General features: G+C 42.0%; 1 protein-coding gene across 5 annotated transcripts in view; it reads left to right on the top strand.

Annotated features, from left to right (window-relative positions):
* Znf157 (zinc finger protein 157) overlaps positions 1 to 20,283 on the top strand; it is a 44,700-nt gene that overhangs the window by 19,923 nt on the left and 4,494 nt on the right. For 3 of the 5 annotated variants that reach the window (XM_005324021.5, XM_040278336.2, XM_040278303.2), the window contains 3 exons: positions 14,535 to 14,661; positions 14,941 to 15,036; positions 15,956 to 18,001. In XM_005324021.5, the coding sequence (XP_005324078.2) occupies positions 14,535 to 14,661; positions 14,941 to 15,036; positions 15,956 to 17,181 (1,449 nt within the window). In that variant the 3' untranslated portion in view covers positions 17,182 to 18,001. Of the gene's footprint in view, positions 1 to 14,534; positions 14,662 to 14,854; positions 15,037 to 15,955; positions 18,002 to 20,283 lie in introns of those variants that run through there. The other 2 variants (XR_013431861.1, XM_021725584.3) reach the window with 2 other exon arrangements.

Genomic DNA, 20,283 nt, shown 5'->3' with positions numbered 1-20,283 from the left:
TCCAAAGCTACCAGCATCAGTCTAACTTGCCCTCCAAATTTAAATCTTTTGCACCTGGGAATCTGCCTTGTAGCCATCTGCAGTCTTTTTTGCTGGGAGTCAGAACAGTTCTTATTGTCATTTTGTACCTGAGAAAGTGCACGAAGAACATGTCTAGATTCAGCCCATCTTTGCAATTCCCCATATCCACTCATTTCATGGACCCAGATGGCCACCTCCAGTGAGCAATGGGGATTTCTGCTTGTCTATTCCAATCATCTTCTGAACCTACAAGGGGGTTCTTTTATTTTTTAGTAGACTCATTCATTACATTTATTGTAATACCTATTTCATCATAGGGTTGACTTCAATCTATTTGGACAAAGGATGATCTGAAAGAAAAGCTCACTGAGTTGGGTAAAGAAAGACACTTTTCTTTTTTTTTTATGAACATGGCTGACATCGTTTAATAGAAGAGTAAATTTTACTGGTAGTACAGAGTCTCTTCACATAAGATCATAAAAATGCAATGCAGTGTGATGAGCCCAACTCAAAAATGACATGCAGCAGCCCACATCAACACACATGGCTTCTAAGAGGGACGAGAGAAGCTGAGTCTGGTATCTTCTAGGGAGATAATAGGGTGTAAGGAACTAGAACAGATTGAAACAGGAAACAAAAGCATGCCCAACAGCCACGCAAGGTCAAATGATCATCTTCTTGACCAAAAGAACCCACATGAAACCCTTGCCCAGCCAGCAGAGAAGATCAGCATCCTGTGCTCAGGCAGACTCCAAGATCAGTGTCGGAAGACATCTCTGCACTTTACAGAAAACATTGAAGGGATGGGGAATCTGCTTTCATGGGACAATGGACACTTTTTTTGGTACCAGGGATTGCCACATCCCCAGCCCTATGTTGTATTTTATTTAGAGACAAGGTCTCACTGAGTTGCTTCGTGCCTCTCCATTGCTGAGGCTGGCTGTGAACTCATGATTCTCCTGTCTCAGCCTTCCAAGCCACTGGGATTACAGGCATGTGCCAATGCACCTGGCACAGTGGGCACTTTCTAAAGGAGAGGCTGGCATTTGACTATCAAAAATGAAATTAAAAATTAATCAGAAACATTCCAAGTATTCTCTGATAATAAGGGAATTAAACTAGAAACCAATAATAGAAAGATGCCTGGACAATTCCTAAATATTCAGAAACTGAAGAAGATATTGTCCATGCACAAGGCCCTGGGTTCAATCCCCAGTACTGAAAAAAAAAAAACCAAACATTTTCCACTGGTTGTGGCAGTGTGCTACTCAGGGTGCTGAGGCAGGAGGACTGCTTGAGCCCAGGAGTTTGAGACCAGCCTAGATAACTAACAACAAACAAAAAAACACATTTCTACATAATGCATGGTCCAAAAAGAAAGTCTCAAGGTAAATAAAAAATACTTTGTACTGAAAGAAGATTAAAATACAAATATCAGGCGGCTGGGGTGTGGCTCAGCAGTAGAGGGAGGCACTGGGTTCAATCCTCAGCACCACATAAAAGTAAATAAACAAAGATACTGCAACCATGTATAACTAAAAAAATATTTAAAAAATACAACATATCAGTATTTATGGGGTATAGCTAAAGTAATGCTGAGATAGAAATTTTTTAAAGGAGAGAGAGAGAGAGAGAGAATCTTTTTTTATGTAGATGGATACAACACAATGCCTTTTTATTTATTTATTTTTATGTGGTGCTGAGAATCAAACCCGGGTCCCGCCCATGCTAAGCAAGTGCTCTATTGCTAAGCCACAATCCCAGCCCAAGATAGAAATTTATAACAAGAAATACTTACAGTAAAAAAATCTGAAATCAACAATCTAAGCTTCTTACAATACTAGAATTGAGAGTAACATAAACTCAATGCAAGCAGAAGAAAGGAAATGATAAAAAGACAAGCAAAATTAAATATAGGGGAAAGAATAGAGAAATACATGACACCAAAAGTTCATTTTTTTAAAAAGATTGATGAAATTGATTAACTTCTTGATGGACTAAGAAAGAAAAAAAACAAAAGAGACCACTTATTCATAGCAGAAGTAGAAGATGAGATATCACTATATACTCCATAGACACTGAGATGAGAAAAAAAATGAACACCTTTGTTCACATAAATTTAACAACTTAGATGAAATGGACCATTTCTATGAAATCCATAAAATACCAAAACTCACTCAAGAAGTAGATAACCCAAAGAAATATCTACTAAAAAATTGAATTCTTAGTTGAAAGCCTTCTGAAAAGAGAAATTCACAGGCCCAGATGGGTTAACTGGTCATTTCTACCAGCCATTTAAGGAATATATCAATTCTACACAATCCCTCCTTTTTTTATTTTCTAAAAGAGAACACTTCTCAACTCCTCCCTCCCTCCCTCCCCACCCTCTCTGCTAGGGATTAAAACCTAGGGCCTCACACATGCCAGATAGGCAATCTATTAACACAGAGCCACATCCCCAGCCCTCAATTCTCAACTCATTTTTGGGGAGGTCAACATTATCCTGATTATAAAACCAAAGACATGACAAAAAAATTACAGTCTAATATTGTTAAAGACCCCCGTCCAACGTTAAAGACCCCTGGTATCCCTGTCCAAGGAGAATCACACGAAACACTGGCTGCAAAAGCAAGAGGTTTAGGTTTATTAGGACACAGGCGCCTGCGGGTGCCCAGCAGAACTTCAGCCAGAGCTTTGGTGAACTGGCACACAGGGCTTGGGGATACAGAGATTTTTATAGGGTTTGGGACAGGTTTCGCGCACGAGGGAAGCAACAGGTTTCTTATTGGTTTGTTTAAATGTAGCATATAGGCCACCTAGGGGGTACAGGTCTGCATTCCAAAAACCACAGGTCTGCATTCTATTCTTTCTGTTCCTGCTTATCTGTTCCTGTTTATTCATTCATGCCTCAGGATGCGGGTGCTCTGTTCTTCAACCAGTTGTCCGGAAAGCATGCCTGGCGGAAAGCATGCCTGGCGCCTGAACCTGTTTATGGTGTGCCTGGTATCTTGGTTTCATATCTTGGCCTTAGGTAACTGGGCTAACTGGGCTAGGGTCTTTCATTCCCCCCTTTTTCTTTATCATGGATAGAATCTTATATCCATTGTCCTGTGTTTTCCCTGAGTCATTCCCAGCATGGCCTCCATTTTAGATTTCACTCTATATTAGACCCGATTTACCTAACTATACTAACTACCTAACTTCAAATCTGGCTTCATTCCCCCCTCTAATTTGGGAACTCCTTACTGCTGTAAGGAAAGGGGGCAGAGAAGATCTTTCTGGCTTCTTCAGGCTGACAAAAAAGGGGCGATGTTGGGGCAAGCAGTTTGGAGTCCTCTTTTTAAAAATCGGGTCTATCGAGTGGTCCATGATAGGCTGGAGGGCCATTTGAGTGATGGGTGGTCTATAAGAGAAACAAGAATTCATTAGTACTGGAACCATATTGATGCAGCAATAAATGCCATAGTACAGGAATATGCCAATGAGTATGATGGCAAAGACAAAGACTAACAATGTTTTCCACCAGGAAGTACCAAGAACCAGAAGCTAAGATATTGTTTCCATGATAAAGTTGCTGAGGACATGGCTTGTCTCTGAGCATGTAAATCTTTAAGGATATTTGTCACATTGCCAGAATTATCAGGATGTAAACACAACATTTAACTTTTAGGGTTACAGTTGTCCTTCCCTTAAGATATAGTTTAATGATTTAATATCATCTGATCTTGCAAAATCCTTTTACTAGTATGACCTGTGTCTAATAGAGAAATCTTTAATTCTGTTACTTAGGGCTGGATAACCATACTAGCAAACATCAAGCCTACCTGTGTTGGTTAGAAATAAAGGCCTTAGACTAAAACTTCTCTAGCAGTCTCTTTGACAGTTATCAGGCATTCCTACCTAAGAGTCTCTTTTGCAGCCTCCAGTTTACTTATTGTTGGAGGTTACATTTAACTATTATTATCATTTAAAATGCCCAGGAACAGCTGTGTTTTGGCTTTGACTGTCTTTGCTAAGTGTTTAAGATGAAGCAAGTCAAACTGAATTCTGTTTCTACCTATTGTTAACAGTCAGCCTCCTGGGAGTCCTTGGGAACTTCACAGCAGCTTCTCACTTCTGCTAGTGCCATTTGTGCAAGGATGGGTCCAGGCCTTGCTTGACCACGTGGCTTCCCTCGGAAGCATCAGGGATGTCTCCCTTTCCTGATGACCCTCCTCTTCACAGCAAATGCACTGATTGGCTTTCTGTCCTCCACTGGTCTCATTAATCTCCCTGATCAGGAGGTTATGTGGCCTAGAGTTGCAAAGCCCTTTGGAGAAGTCCCCTATCCCTGATTTAGACTGACTCAGAGGGCAAGAGCCAAATATTGGTTTTCTTGGCCCTTTAATTTAACTTTAATTTTAAAACTTAATCTTAAACATCTAGCAAATAAGTTTCAACAGCCTTATACTAAGTACTGGGCTTTAGTACCTATCTCTCTATCCTGTAGGTGATAATTCATTATCTTAAATCAACCCAGGTTGTGTGTTCTTAAATCAGTACCTCTGCAAAACATTAACAGGCAATCTTTAAGCCATTTATAAGAAAACTACAAGATAAATTTATCAAGAGTAAAAACATTTAGTTCATATAATAGCTACCTTGAATTCTGGCGGAGTTATACATTATAATCCCCTGTTTGAGGTCCTGGCAATCGTGACAAAAACCAACTTTTGGACACAACCTTAAATGCACTGAAATCTGGCCTACTTCTTTCATAGTCACTTTCACATGAGATGGGACATAGAGCCTTATCTCAAGTAAGTTGGGGCTCATCATAAGTCTTAAATTCTGAAGCTGATCTTTGCTTTTTAGACATCATTTTACAAAGCTTACATAAATTGTTGCTCAAATTTACATGAATATTAGCTAACACAATATAATATCACACCTAAAACATGAATTAAAGAAAAGCTGAAAGCTTTTAACTTTTTGTAGAGAAGTAGCAAAGTACTTTTGTTTTGCAATAAAACCTTTACATAGATTAGGCTCTCATTAACTTAAAAATACATCTAAATTGTATCTCAGTGTAAAAAGTAACATGGAACATCACATAACTTATTGATAACAAGTCCAGTTATAGAACACAAATGATATAAATAAATTTCCAACATGTTTTTCTTTTAAGCCTAAAATTATCATACAGTTTTAGAACACCAGGTTGATATAATGCTCTTTCTAAAGCTTCTACCTTACAGATTTGTATACCTGGAAGATATGATCACACTAATAACACCATAATTACATTGATGATTTTATATTAACCAAGTTTAGCTTTTAAAGAAATAACATAACACAATTCTCTAAAACAACAGCACTTGTTTAACCAGCTGTTTAATTTCTTTAAGATTACTTTGCTCAAAAACTTACACTTATAACCAACTTGCACAGACTTTCTTTATCACTTACTTAAACCCTCTTAATTAGACTTTCTTATCCAGAAACACATTTTCCCTCTATTAAATCCATATCTAGAACCTTCTAGTTTCTCTTTCATCTGTTAACCTCCTTCTGTTCACATCTTGAAACAATACTTGTAAACCTTTGAATCTGAGCAGATTATTTCATAGACATTTATTAGGGCTTTTTTTTAACACCTAGAATAACTTATAAGCTTAATTTAAGACATCTTTACTTTCATCTGTTTACCCAATTTAAATTGAACCATTTGAATCACGTGAATCAAAGATATTTGGATCCATTTTTAAATTTTTCATGAGCGCTCCTCATCTGTCAATTGTCATATCACTGCAGGATATATGGACATATACACATACAGACATACCGACATACAACACGTAACACAAGTGTAACACATAACACAATGGTGAAGGCCTTGCAGCTTTCTCAGGTGAAATCTCATTGCAATGTTAAAAAAAACTCCAGTTGATCAAAAATAGAACTTATCAGAAAAACATTAACTTGTCTGTAGGAACAAAATCATGAGCTCAAAGAAAAAAAATAAAAATACAGAATCTAAGAAAAAAAAGCAAAAGTCCTAAAAAGTTGACCGGCCAGTAATTAGTAAATGCCATACAATTTACTCTTTGGTTTAATCTAGTTTGAGTTCAGGTAAAAGACACCTTTACTTTTTTTTTCCTTGGGTCTGAGCTCCAAGCTGCTTCTGTTTGCATATCAGCGTAAGCCCTGGCTGAGGCCTGGAAGGAACTGGGAAAACCGGAATTCTTGAGCAGAAACTTTATGCCTAAGGCATTTTAACCATAAGTCACAATTTATCTTCCTACACTAGAAAAACTTGCTCACACAAAACTGAAAATAGGATCTTTCTTGATAATATAAAAGCCACCATCAGAAGAAGTTCCTTCAGGATCATTAAGCTACTTTCTTTGTTCTTAGCAGCTTAAGGAACACAGCACATTTTAAACATTGGGCGGTAATATTGAAAGTTACCTATGCATCTTAGGGAACCTGGGCAGATCTTACTAATTATCCCATGCCTTTTTCTCAGTCCTACAACCTGAATTGCTAACATTTCTGACCCTCGAAGGAAGGGAAGCATCCAGGAGGAATGGATGCGGGGTTGGGAGTGTTGCATGGCCCATACGGAGGCAAATGTGATTGGGGCTTTCCCTCAATGCCATTCATCTACCGATCACCCTAGATACCCCTGAGGGCTGTCGGGAGAGGGCTCAAGAGAAAGGAACCTTTGGAAACGTCTGAGAGTAGCCCAGACCGGGATTCCGCAGTTGTTCCAAACTCCTTCCTCCACCTCCACGCATCCGAGGCAGATCGGGATTAGGGACACTGTGTACTCACGCCAATTGCTCTCCAGGCCCAGACAGAAAAGTTTTGGAAGCGGCTTTGGCAGAACCCAACATGCCTGCTCTGTACCGAACAGGTGATTGAGAGCTGCCTAGGCCGAGAAACCTCTCACCTGAGTCTTGTAGAGTGGCGGCTGCACTAGTTGCGTTTAAGTAGCCGTCGGGTGCCCACCTTACCTCCAGAAAGAAAGAGAGAGAAAGATGCATCTCAAACAGACATGGGGTGTGTGCACTTACCTCGGTGTGGAATCTCGGTCTGGGACAGAATTTATGACTGAAAGTTCGGCTCCCATCCCCAAAGCCAATTAATGCCAATTTAATAATGAGGACCGGGTTTTGAGAAAAGTTAAAGTGAGATATCAAAGTTCTTAGATCCCCAGCAGGCATTCCTTAACCGCAGTGGGTGTACTCAGGCCAACTATGGGAAGAAAAGAAAACACTGCTTCCCTAATCTTGCTTACAATTTAGATTAAAGTCTAGCTAAAGTTATCTCCACACCTCTAAGGCAGATTAGAATTTGGGACTCTGCATCGGTTCAAAGTAAAACAATGCCATCACACTTAACAGAGACACAGACAAAAAGACACACAGAGACACACACAAAGACATAGATTCCCTTTTCAGATTGTCAAAAAAATGAAAATGGGTGCTGGCCCCAAGCCGACTGGGGCCTTCCCTTCAGACAAACAGATCGGGAGAGCATCCCCCTCAGATTGGGTCTGACAACCCCAGATTGGGAGATTAGTTCTCTTGCCAGGGTGTTGGGGTGGAGACAGACAGGACAACAGAAACAAAAACATAAAACACAGAATTTGCAGCACGGCCACAGAATTCGCAGCGCGTCGTGGATTGCTACCCAGAAAGTAAAGGCTCAGGCGGATCGCGGATCCATCAGCTACAAAATACTTTACCAAATACTTCACAGAATACTTTACTACAGGCAATCCACTCAGAACACAGAAAGGGGCTGGGGACGTCTCCCGACCATGGGGGATGGACCCGGAGGGTTATTGGTGGCTGGATCTACTTGTTCTTCTTCTTCCTCCCAGGAGCCGGTACGGGTTGGGGCTGATAGGGTGGGGGTGGGGCTTCGGAAGGAGATCATGGAGCAGGCTTAGGCGGAGAGAAAAGGGCGACCCAAAGGGGGGGTCAGAGGCCAAATTTTCCCAGGTAATGATGTAGGGTCAGAGTGTCCCTGAGGACCTTGGATGAAAACCTGGGACTTCACCTGTAATATAAGATCTAGGTTAAATGTACCTTCTTTTGGCCAACCCACATTGAGTGTTGGCCATTCTGCAGTACAAAGTGTTACCCATTTTTTCTTCTTGACTTCTACCGAGAGGTTATCTGCCCGATTCCGGACGTCCTGCCAATGGTCGAGGGTGAGACTCAAAGGGGTCGTGATTGACTGCCCCATGTTAGCTTTAGATGAGGAGATAGAATACAGAGATGGAAACAATAACACAATAATCACAATAACACTACAATCAGACTGAATAGAAAGAGCGCTGCCCAACTTCAAAACAAATGGCTTAGGCAAAGCAGGAGCTTCGCCGCTGCCTACAAAGACCAAATGGCTTAGGCGAAGCAGGAGCTTCGCCGCTGCCTACAAAGACCAAATGGCTTAGGCGAAACAGGAGCTTCGCCGCTGCCTACAAAGTGCTCCCCGGGACGTCTCCCGGGGTGGCAGGGGAGAAGTCCGAGTTCGTCAACTCCTTCTCAAGCTGCCCAAAATACAAAGTGACTACGCGTAATCGTACAAATGCAGCACATAGAAACAAAGTATCAGCCAAGAGTTACAACCATAGAAGTGACACCAGATGACACGACAAACACGACATGAGCTGGCCAGCTTACCTCCCAGTGATGCCGGTGGTCCTCGGGCAGGGATCCGGACGGGGAGGGGGTCCTTTATCTCGGTGGGACCTCCAATGTTAAAGACCCCCGTCCAATGAAAGACCCCTGGTATCCCTGTCCAAGGAGAATCACACGAAACACTGGCTGCAAAAGCAAGAGGTTTAGGTTTATTAGGACACAGGCGCCTGCGGGTGCCCAGCAGAACTTCAGCCGGAGCTTTGGTGAACTGGCACACAGGGCTTGGGGATACAGAGATTTTTATAGGGTTTGGGACAGGTTTCGCGCACGAGGGAAGCAACAGGTTTCTTATTGGTTTGTTTAAATGTAGCATATAGGCCACCTAGGGGGTACAGGTCTGCATTCCAAAAACCACAGGTCTGCATTCTATTCTTTCTGTTCCTGCTTATCTGTTCCTGTTTATTCATTCATGCCTCAGGATGCGGGTGCTCTGTTCTTCAACCAGTTGTCCGGAAAGCATGCCTGGCGCCTGAACCTGTTTATGGTGTGCCTGGTATCTTGGTTTCATATCTTGGCCTTAGGTAACTGGGCTAACTGGGCTAGGGTCTTTCAATATCCCTCATAAACACAGAAGAAACCTCAACAAATAGCAAATCAAATCCAGAAACATGTAAAAACATACTGTCTGATCAGTTGAAGTTTAACCAAAGAGTACAAGGCTGGCAGAAATTTTAAAAACCAATATGAGAGACAGGAGAATTACAAGTTCTTCAAGTGTAGCCTCATTAACTTAAGGAGGCCCTAAGAAACTTGGTGAGACTCTCTCGAAATAAAAAATAAAAAGGGTTGGGGATGCGGCTCAGGTCTTAAATACCCCTGGCGTTAGAAAAAAAATTAAAAAAAAAAACAATATGACCCACCATATTAAGAAATGAAGGCTTGGGGTGTAACTCAGAGGTAGAGGGCTTGGCTAACATTTACAAGGCCCTTGGTTCAATTCCCAGTGGGAGAAGATTGGTTAATTCCATAAAGTGAGATTATGAGAAATTTTCAAATTAAAAGTTTTCTAATTCTAATCATTTGGTTAAGACAGTGGCCATCAGGGGCTGGAGTTGTGGCTCAGTGGTAGAGTGCTCGCCTAGCATGCACAAGGCACTGGGTTCAATCCTCAGCACCACGTAAACGTAAAATAAAGATCTTGTGTCCACCTAAAACTTAAGAGTAAATATTTGGAAAAAAGGATAGTGTCCATCAGGTTTCTCCACTATAAAGTTACCATTTCTCCCTATATAATTAAAATCAATAATCAGTGGAGATATATTGAGGTTATGTATATATTTTGTTCTTTATTAAACTTTCATTCAATAGTTTTGCATCGGGCTGGGGATGTGGCTCAAGTGGTAGCGCGCTCGCCTGGCATGCGTGCGGCCCGGGTTCGATCCTCAGCACCACATACAAACAAAGATGTTGTGTCCGCCAAATACTAAAAAATAAATATTAAAAAATTCTTAAAAAAAACTTTTGCATCTCTCAAAGACTTCTGTATAACTCTATTTTTAGTATTACTTGCTTGACTATTACTAGATGCTGTGATATTGTCAAATATAGATTTGGTCTCCAGTCCCTGGCTTCTGACATATAACTCCCCAAATCCTTGGAATTTCTAGAGTGATAAGAGGGTTTTTTTATATGTTTATGGGGTGACTGGTGGCTGAGGGCCCCTAGTCACCCCATAAACATATGATATTTAGTCTTAAAAAGGGTATTAGAAAAAAAGAAGGTTATTAGAAAGCTGAAACCAGGGACTGGAGAAGTAACTCATCAGTACAGCAGTTATTCAGGATGTTCATGGGCCTAGGTTCAATACCCAGCATCATAATAAAGAATTACAAAAAGTCCCAATGGATGCTATAGTTAGGAAAGTAAGGGTTGATGGAGTTGAGGTTAAAGTGAATGAGAGAGTTGGTATATTTGAACAGACTTTATATGAAGTAGCTTTATCACCATTACTTGATTGTTAGGGGGATGAACATTGTATCTCACTGGGAAATTGTTATGATTTGGGTATGAGATGTTCCCCAAAAGCTCCTGTTGGGAGCAACAAAGGAATCATTGCTTTGAACTCCGCAGCCTTGGACAGCTAGACTGCCCTTTTGGGCTTCTCTCAGTGCAACAGTGCAGAAAGACACACCCATTTGCAAGCAGCTGCTGTTAATGAGGCAGATTCCATTCCTGGTGTGGAATTTATGGGTTCAATAGCTTTGAATGCAGATGCCTACTACCCTAGGGAGAAAGAGATACCAGTGCCTAACTAACCCTGTGGTGTCAGCTACCTGGAGGAGGAAGAATTACTGCTCAAGTGATAAGTCCCCAATCAAGCCAACCTCCCCACAGCCTCAGTTCCTTGTTTACCTTTGAAGAACCCTTCCTCACAATAAATTCCTTTGGTGTGTTTCACTATAAATAAAGCATTTGTCTGCTTTTCCCTTTGTTAGGATCAGATCCATCAGGTCTCTTCCACTGGTCAAGCCCTTGCTTTGAATACATATAATTCTCATTTTTGTGTTTATTTCTTTTTGACTATCAAAAATAAAATTAAAAATTAAGCAGAACCTAGTGAAGGATAATGTATGAAATGATTATAGTGTAACCTTGAGATCCCAGTGGGTACAATTTAAAAAGTCAAGAATTTAAGAGCATTCCAAAATTATGGTACAGAAGAACAATCCTAAAACAACTTGACCTAAATGAGAATTCCAGTGGCTTGCACTGAGTGCCTGCTGCTGCCTGGAGCTGGCCTGCAGTGGGTGGGGCTCACAGTCTAAAGACCGGAAGTGGGTTCTTTTGATAGGCATTGACATGTCCTACTTGGATGCATCCCTCAAATTACTGTAGTACATATCCCACTTGGGTATCCATCCCTTTCATAGCCACGTTTCTATTGCCTCCCTACCTGAGTATTGTAAGAAGCTTAGATTGTTGATTTCAGATTTTTTTTACTGTAAGTATTTCTTGTTATAAATTTCTATCTTGGGCTGGGATTGTGGCTTAGCAATAGAGCACTCGCTTAGCATGGGCGGACCTGGGTTTGATTCTCAGCACCACATAAAAATAAATAAATAAAAAGGCATTGTGTTGTATCCATCTACATAAAAAAAGATTCACTCTTTCTCTCTCTCCTTTAAAAAATTTCTATCTCAGCATTACTTTAGCTATACCCCATAAATACTGATATGTTGTATTTTTAAAATATTTTTTTAGTTATACGTGGTTGCAGTATCTTTGTTTATTTACTTTTATGTGGTGCTGAGGATTGAACCCAGTGCCTCCCTCTACTGCTGAGCCACACCCCAGCCGCCTGATATTTGTATTTTAATCTTCTTTCAGTACAAAGTATTTTTTATTTACCTTGAGACTTTCTTTTTGGACCATGCATTATGTAGAAATGTGTTTTTTTGTTTGTTGTTAGTTGTCTAGGCTGGTCTCAATCTCCTGGGCTCAAGCAGTCCTCCTACCTCAGCACCCTGAGTAACACACTGCCACAACCAGTGGCAAATTTTTTTTTTTCAGTACTGGGGATTGAACCCAGGGCCTTGTGCATGGACAATATCTTCTTCAGTTTCTGAATATTTAGGAATTGTCCAGGCATCTTTCTATTATTGGTTTCTAGTTTAATTTATTATTAAACTATTATTATTATCAGAGAATACTTGGAATGTTTTCAATTCTTTTAAATTTACTGAGGATTGTTTTATGATCCTGAATATGGTCTATGTTGGTAAATATTCCATGTGTACTTGAAGGACCCATCTTTTCTGGAATAGAGTGTCTGTAAAGTTATTTGGTTGATTGATGGTGTTCAATTTCCCTATATCCTTGCTGATTTTCTGTCTACTAGTTCTTACTCCTAGAGAGCTGTTGAAGTCTCTAGTCATTGTTGTAGATTTGTCCATTTTTCTGTTCAGTTCTTTTCATTATTTAATTATTATGTTGCTAGGGATTGAACCCAGGGCTTTGTGTATGTGAGGCAAGCACTCTACCAATTGAGCTATTCCCAAGCCCTCACTTTTGATTTTTTTTAAATTTCTAGGGCCTCGTATGTGCTGGGTGAGCATTCTACTGCTGAGCCACAGCCCCAGCCCATTCACAAGCTTTTCCTCCTCCCACTGTAGCTCCCTGAGCTGACTAGAGAGCTGGAGATATAGCGTTTCCACTATGGCACTCAGGGTTTCCCAACTAGGTTTGCCTTCAGAATCAGCCATTGATAGGATAGGATAAAAGTGGCAGGGGTCCTTCCCACTGTCTCTGGTCAGAGAGTAGGACTTCCTTTCCTTCAAGGTGACTGCTGTTGCTGGATTGCAGTGTTGGCACTAGGCTTTGTTGGGGGCAGCACTGCATGAAGGAAAAAAAATAGGATTTCTCCTAGTCTCTTTGTCTCACAGGGGCCTTCCATTTTTCTCCGAAGATTGTAAATATTTTTTTGGTGGTGCAGGATGGAACCAGAGCCTCATTTATGCTAGGCAAGCTCTCTATCACTCAGCTACACCTCAGCCCAAAGGTCTTCTTTTAGCTTTTAAAGATAGGCGAGATGAATGGGGTGTGTTATTATTCACTATCCTTTTCTTATGGAGGTGCTGATGGTGGAACCCAGGACCTTGTGCTAGGCAAGCCCTCGACACTATCTTAAACTGGAAATGGCACAGTTATCTGAGATTGTCTCCTGGCTTATGTTCCAAAACATCATACTTTCCTGGTTCTGTCCCTACCATTCAAAAATTTGCCTTGTAATCTTCATGGCATATTGGTGCCTCTCAGACTCTGTACTCAGTTCTTGCCACAGTCTGGCTGGGCACGAATAACCGAGCCGCCACAAAGCCTTGTAGGTTCAAACAGCAACTACTTTATTTAAACTCTCACCGGCACTGCACGCAGGTTTTTCCACCAACGCCACCCAGCCACCCACGTGGCCTTCTCCCGGGACACACCAACCGGAAATCCCTCCTCCAGCACTTCCCCAACCAATGGGAACTCTCCGGGAATCCCCAGGAGAACTCCAAAGTAGCAGGCCAAGGCAGACAGCAGGGGTCTAATATACACAGCTTAACATAACCATTATCATCTCAATGGCTTGCTGGCCTCACCTCTCAACCACTCCTTCTGGCAAAAATGCCATGCATCTTTTGGACTGGCCTATGGCTCTCAGCAGGTTCTCCTCTCAAACCCATGTTCTCTCTTAGCTTCTGAATTCATTGTAGTAGCTTCAGATAGTAGTGAAATAATCTCACCTCCCAAACCTTGCTGTATGCCAGCCTTCTGTCCTGAATTCCAGCTGGACATTTCCATTGGAATATCCCATAGACACTCCTGGTGGGTCTCAAGATCTACCTCGCTTTCTCCTCCCTTGACTCATTGTCTCTCATTTTGCTGTTCTCAGCAACCCCCCCCCTTTTTGAGGTATTGAGGATTGAAACCAGGGACAGTGCTTAACCACTGAGCAACATCTCCAGCCCTTTTTTTTTTGCATTATATTTAGAGACAGGGTCTCACTGAGTTGCTTGTGTGAACTTGTTGAGTGCAGATCCCATGGTTTCTTCATTTTCATTTCCCCAGAAACTTGCCGAGGACCAGGCACACAGTCTCAATTCAGTAGCTTAGTAATCTTTTCTTCATGAATTAATGCATGAACACAGTAGTGTGACTTTTCAGGTTTCCTTTGCCCCCAAAAAGTGTAATATCAAGTAAGATACTGGATGGGGTATCCAGTGTGCCTCTTTCTAGTGTGCTCTCAATAAGACTCCATTGAAAGGATCAGTTCTCAAACATCTTTTTTAAAAAATTTATGCATCCAATTCTGATCACTGGAGATTGTTGTTGTAGGGGTCCGTGTCATTTGAGGATGTGGCTGTGGATTTCACCCGACAAGAGTGGCACAGACTGGACCCTGCTCAGAGGACCATGCACAAGGATGTGATGCTGGAGACCTACAGCAACCTGGCATCCGTGGGTGAGGATGTTTGTCTTTGTAACTCCTGGGAGCATGTGATCACTAGACCACATGCAGCCTCTGTAGAGTTTAGTGATATTTTAGTTTCAGATTCAAGGGTCACACTGGCTGAACAGTTTAGGGCACCAGGAAGAACTGTGTATGTTCTCATCTCCCCAGTGAAAGGTTTAAATGGGCCCCCTTCCTTGTGCAGCTCATGAAGATGCACCTTCCTCCTTCATCAGAGGCCCCAAAGCTCAGACATCTTGGCCCACGTCCTGTGCCATTTCCCATTAACAGGCCTCTGCGTGGCCAAACCAGAGATGATCTTCAAATTGGAGCGAGGAGAAGAACTGTGGATATTAGAGGAGGAATCTTCAGATCATGGTTACTCAGGTGAGTATGTAAGAAACAGACATATGGAACACAGGGGGAGTGAGATCCCAGGAATTCAGGTCAGAGGGTATCCTTATACAATATGTTCTAGGAATCTCTTTTGCTAGGCCTGAACTCTTTGAAAATAAGGACAGAAGGTTTAACTGCTTTCGATACCTAAATTCCATACCCCAACATCATGCTCACAATTCACTGTTGTTTTATCTTGATTTTTGTCAAGTTATCCAGTACTCTTTTTCTTTTTTTGTTCCAGGGATTGAATCTAGGGACACTTACCACTGAGCCACATCCATAGCCCTTTTTTTGGGGGGGAGGGGGGTGCCAGGGATTGAACTCAGGAGCACTAGGCCACTGAGCCACATCCCCAGCCCTATTTTGTATTTTATTTAGAGACAGGAACTGAATTGCTAAGTGCCTAGTTTTTGCTGAGGCTGGCTTTGAACTCACAATCCTCCTGCCTCAGCCTCCTGAGACATTGGAATTATAGGCATGTGCCACCATGCCCAGCTCCCCAGCCCTTTTTATGTTTTATTTAGAGACAGGGTCTTGCCAAGTTGCTGAGGACCTCACTAAATTGCTGAGGCTGGCTTTGAACTCACAATCCTCCTGCCTCAGCCTCTCAAGTTGCTGGGATTACAAGTGTGCACCACCACACCTGGCTGAGCCATATGAATTTTGAATATTGTGGGCAGATTGAACCCAGTGCCAAGCTTAGTCTAAGTGACATCTCCTGGGACTTGCAAAAAGGCCAGGGCAGAAGAGGGAAAAATATTGAGAGGTAGTATCAGTGAGTCATCAGGGGGCCAAAATGATATAAATTATAAAGGCTCTGGTGACAAGTTTAATTTTACACTATGACAGAAGCCATTTGAAGGTGTTAGTACCTCAAAGAGTGACAGACTCTGGTTTGTTTTTAAAGGATCTCTCTCGCTACTGTGTGGCAACAGCTCTGTTGGGGCTAATGCCCTCAGGCTGGATAACAGCCTGCTTCAGCATCAGAGTCTTCACAGTTTGCATCAAAACATTGAATATAATGGATGTGGGAAAGGCTTCCACCAGGAAACCGGCTTCCTTCAACAGAAAAGAACACACACTGGAGATAAAAGCTTTGAATGTCATGAATGTGGGAAGGCATACTGCAGGAAATCAAACCTGGTTGAACATCTGCGAATACACACAGGGGAAAAACCTTATGAATGTGGCGACTGTGCCAAAACCTTCAGTGCCAGATCATACCTCATTGCCCATCAGAAAACTCACACGGGGGAGAAGCCTTTCGAATGCCCTGAATGTGGGAAATCTTTTGGCCGGAAGTCACAACTCATTTTACACAGGAGAACCCACACAGGAGAGAGACCCTATGAATGTACAGAATGTGGGAAAACCTTTTCCGAGAAGGCAACTCTCACCATCCACCAGAGGACCCACACGGGGGAGAAACCCTACAAGTGTAGTGAATGTGGGAAACCATTTCGTGTCAAGATAGCCCTCACCCAGCACCAGAGAACTCACACGGGGGAGAAACCCTATGAATGTGGGGAATGTGGGAAAAATTTCCGGGCAAAGAAATCCCTAAATCAACATCAGAGCATTCACACAGGGGAGAAACCTTATGAATGTGCAGAATGTGGGAAGTTCTTCCGAATGAAGATGACTCTCAATAACCATCAGAGGATCCACACCGGTGAGAAACCCTATCAGTGCAATGAATGTGGGAAAGCTTTCAGTGTGCACTCCTCTCTTGGGGTCCATCAGAGAATTCACACGGGAGAGAAGCCTTACCAATGCAACAAATGTGGTTACGCCTTCTACGTGAAAGCACGTCTCATCGAGCATCAGCGAAGACATTCGGGAGAGAAACCCTATGAATGCACTGAGTGTGGGAAGATCTTTAGCATGAGGAAGTCCCTTCGGCAGCACCGGAGAACGCACACAGGAGAGAAACCGTATGAATGCATTGAGTGTGGAAATGCCTTCTACGTGAAAGCCCGTCTCATTGAGCATCAGCGAATTCACACGGGGGAGAGACCCTTTGAATGTCAAGAGTGCGGGAAGGCTTTCTGCCGGAAGGCACACCTCACGGAACACCAGAGAACTCACTTAGGCCGGCCCTTGCCATGTGCAATAGAAAAAGCCCCTCCCTAAAGACCCTCCCCACCCCTGGATCAAGCCCCTTGGGGCATCTGATTACCAGAGCACTCAGAATACCCCTGTCATGTCCTGGCACCTAGCTTGGTGGAAAGCTATTTCCTGACCCCCTTAGGGGGCAGCTCCTTGTTATTTTCATTTGTATTTCCCCAGTTGGTGGTGAAGTTGAATATCTTATCCATTTGGCCCTTCAGGTTTTTCCTTCCATGTATTGACTGTTCACACTCTTTCCTCACTGATTATTTGGTACTGAGAATTGAACCCATGGGCACTTTACCACTGAGCCACAGCCACAGTCCTTTTTTATTTTGAGACAGTGTTTCACTAGGCTTCTAAGGCTGGCCTTGAACTTGCCTCAGCCTCCAAAGTAGCTGGTGCTCACTGTTTTCTTTTGTCTTTTTTAAAAAAAATTTTTTAGTTGTTGATGGGTCTTTATTTTATTTATTTGAATGTGGTGCTGAGAATTGAACCCAGTGTGTCATGCATGCTAGGCAAGCATGCTATCACTGAGTCACAACCCCAGCCCCTCTTTTATCTTTTTTTTTTCTGTACCAGGGAATGACCCCAGGGGTGCTTAACCACTAAGCCACATCCCAAGTCCTTTTTATTTTTTATTTTGACACAGGACCTCACTAAGTTACTGAAGATGGCTTCAAATTGTGATCCTCCTGCCTCAGCCTCATGAGTTGCTGGGATTACATGCAGGTGCCCCTGTGCTTGGTATGCTCACTGTTTTCTAATAGGCTGTTCATGTTTTACTTCCTGGTTGAAATGGTGTTTAATATATGAGATTATAAAAATCCTTTTTTGTGTGTTATGTAATGTGTTCTCTCAGTCCGTGACTGATTCATTTTGTTCGTTCTTCTGCTGAAGTTTTTTTTTTCTATACTTTCCTCTGCAGTTGAAGTTTTTACCATCATTTAGAATTTCAATCCACTTTGAGATTTCCTTTTGTATAGAATGAAGTCTGCAATGTATAATACTACATGGTCTTGTTAATGTTACACAGATACTGTCACACTATAGATAAAATTTGGTGGGCTGGGGATATAGCTCAGTTGGTAGAGTGCTTGCCTAGATGCACAAGGTCCTGGGTTCAATCTCTAGTACCACCAAAAAAATAGAAATAAATAAAATAAAATTTGGTAGCTTGCTTTTTTTATGTGATGCTACCATCTCAATATCTATCCATGTTGATAAAAGTCTAATTTATTTATTCCCCTCTCCATTCCCCTGTGAAGGACATTGTATTGTTTCTGTGTTTTGTGACCTAGAAGTGGAATTGCTGGTTCATAGGGTGTAGTGATTTTCCAGTTACTAAGCTCTTTTTTTTTTTTTTTTTTGTATTGGAGATTGAACCCAGGGGCACTTTACAACTGAGCTACATCCCCAGTCTTTTTTATGTCTTATTTTGAGGCAAGGTCTCTCAAAGCTGCCTGGATTGCTCTCAAACTTGTGATTTTCCTGCCTCACCCTCCCAAGCAGCTGGGATTACAGGTGTGTGCCACCTCAGCCAGCAGTTATTAAGCTCTTGTGTCCCAGCTCCAAACCCATCTTTCTAGATTGTACTTTGTGAGTCTAAAAACCACATTTCTGTATTGCCAGCTGCTCTCTGCCAAGAAGAGATACTAGATGTAAATTTTAGGACTGGAGAGAGAGGGAAAAAAAAAGGAACTGGGTCCTTTTGTCCCTTCCTGTTAGCTCCTCCTTCATCTGTGTGTCCAGCCAGCACTGTGTTTTCACTAGGCAGCAGAATTCCTTGTCATAGAAGCAGTTTCGTGCACTTTGAGATTTCCTAGTCCCCCCAGATTCAGCTTTATTGGACTCCACCTGCTTTGAGACATAGACATCAGCTGGCTGATAAAACCTCCTTAGAGGCCTGAGTCCCAGTTACATGGGACCCCTCTTCCACCTTTCTAATTTTTAATAACTCCAATGGTATCCTTTTGTTACTACCTAGCCTAGCTGCTTTCTACAGTTGCTACCTCCCTGAAAACTTAAATTTGTTTTCTTTTTGTCTCTTAAGTTATATGTGGGAATTCTCCAATTTTATAAGCAATTGTTATTTAAAATAACTTTTCTCTGTGAAAATAATGGGTGTGGTTTCTGTGTCTTACCTGGGCCCTGATTAATCTGTGTCAAAGTTTGTCAACTTTATTGTTTTTTTCCTTTCTGAATTGGATTACTTTATACTGTCAGAAGTTTGAGAAGTTCCTAGCATCACCAGCACTTAATATTAGTCTTCTAAATTTTTTTTTTATACTGAGGATTGAACCCAGGGGTGCTTAACCAGTGAGCCACATCCCCAGCCCTTTTTATATTTTATTTACAGACAGGTTTCTTTTACTTAGACAAGGCACTTGTGCCTTGCTAAGTTGCTGAGGCTGGCTTTGAATTCAAGGTCCTCCTGTCTCAGCCTCTCAAGATGTTGGGATTACAGGTGTTGCACCACCTAAAATTTTAACAGCAACTTTGCTCATATGTGTGTGTGTGTGTGTGTGTGTGTGTGTGTGGGTGTGGCACACATATCACAAACTTTTTTTTTCATTTCTGAAAACAAGTTTATTTAAATAAGGGTCTAAATACATTATATAACATTAAAACTGGAAGGGGAAAAAGAAAACCAGAAAACAGTTTATCACTTCACATGACACTGGGCAGCTGTTGCTAGTGAGTTGCAAGCTCTACAGCTAGCTATGGGACTGATAACATCAGTTGGTATTTGTTCCTTTCTCAAAAATGTAACTGATATTAAGCTGGCCTCACATTCTGTTGTTTTGGACACCCCTTAGCTAAGATATGTCTAGTCAAAAAAAAAAAAGACATTGGTGGCAAGTCAAATGTCACATCGCCTCACAAGAGGGAAGGTGGCCTCTGAGTTCTGCCCACCTGGTCAGGTTAGACACCAGGGATTCTTTTTAAAAAACAAAACAAAAAAACCCTCACCAAAACTACTAAAGTCCCCCTCTAGTGGTACAGTTGCCTTACCCCATCCTCCTGATCAGGTCAGAACACTCTTAGGGCAGGGGCCTCTGTTAAGGGAGAGCTGAGAAGCTTCTGGTCAGACACAGCCATCTGATCTTGGGGCTTTGGGCTTTG

The sequence above is a fragment of the Ictidomys tridecemlineatus genome, chromosome X (assembly GCF_052094955.1).
Source record: "Ictidomys tridecemlineatus isolate mIctTri1 chromosome X, mIctTri1.hap1, whole genome shotgun sequence".
In the NCBI taxonomy this organism is placed as follows: Eukaryota; Metazoa; Chordata; class Mammalia; order Rodentia; family Sciuridae; genus Ictidomys; species Ictidomys tridecemlineatus.
Note: the sequence above shows the minus strand (reverse complement) of the source record. Positions and strands in the feature narration are given on the sequence as shown.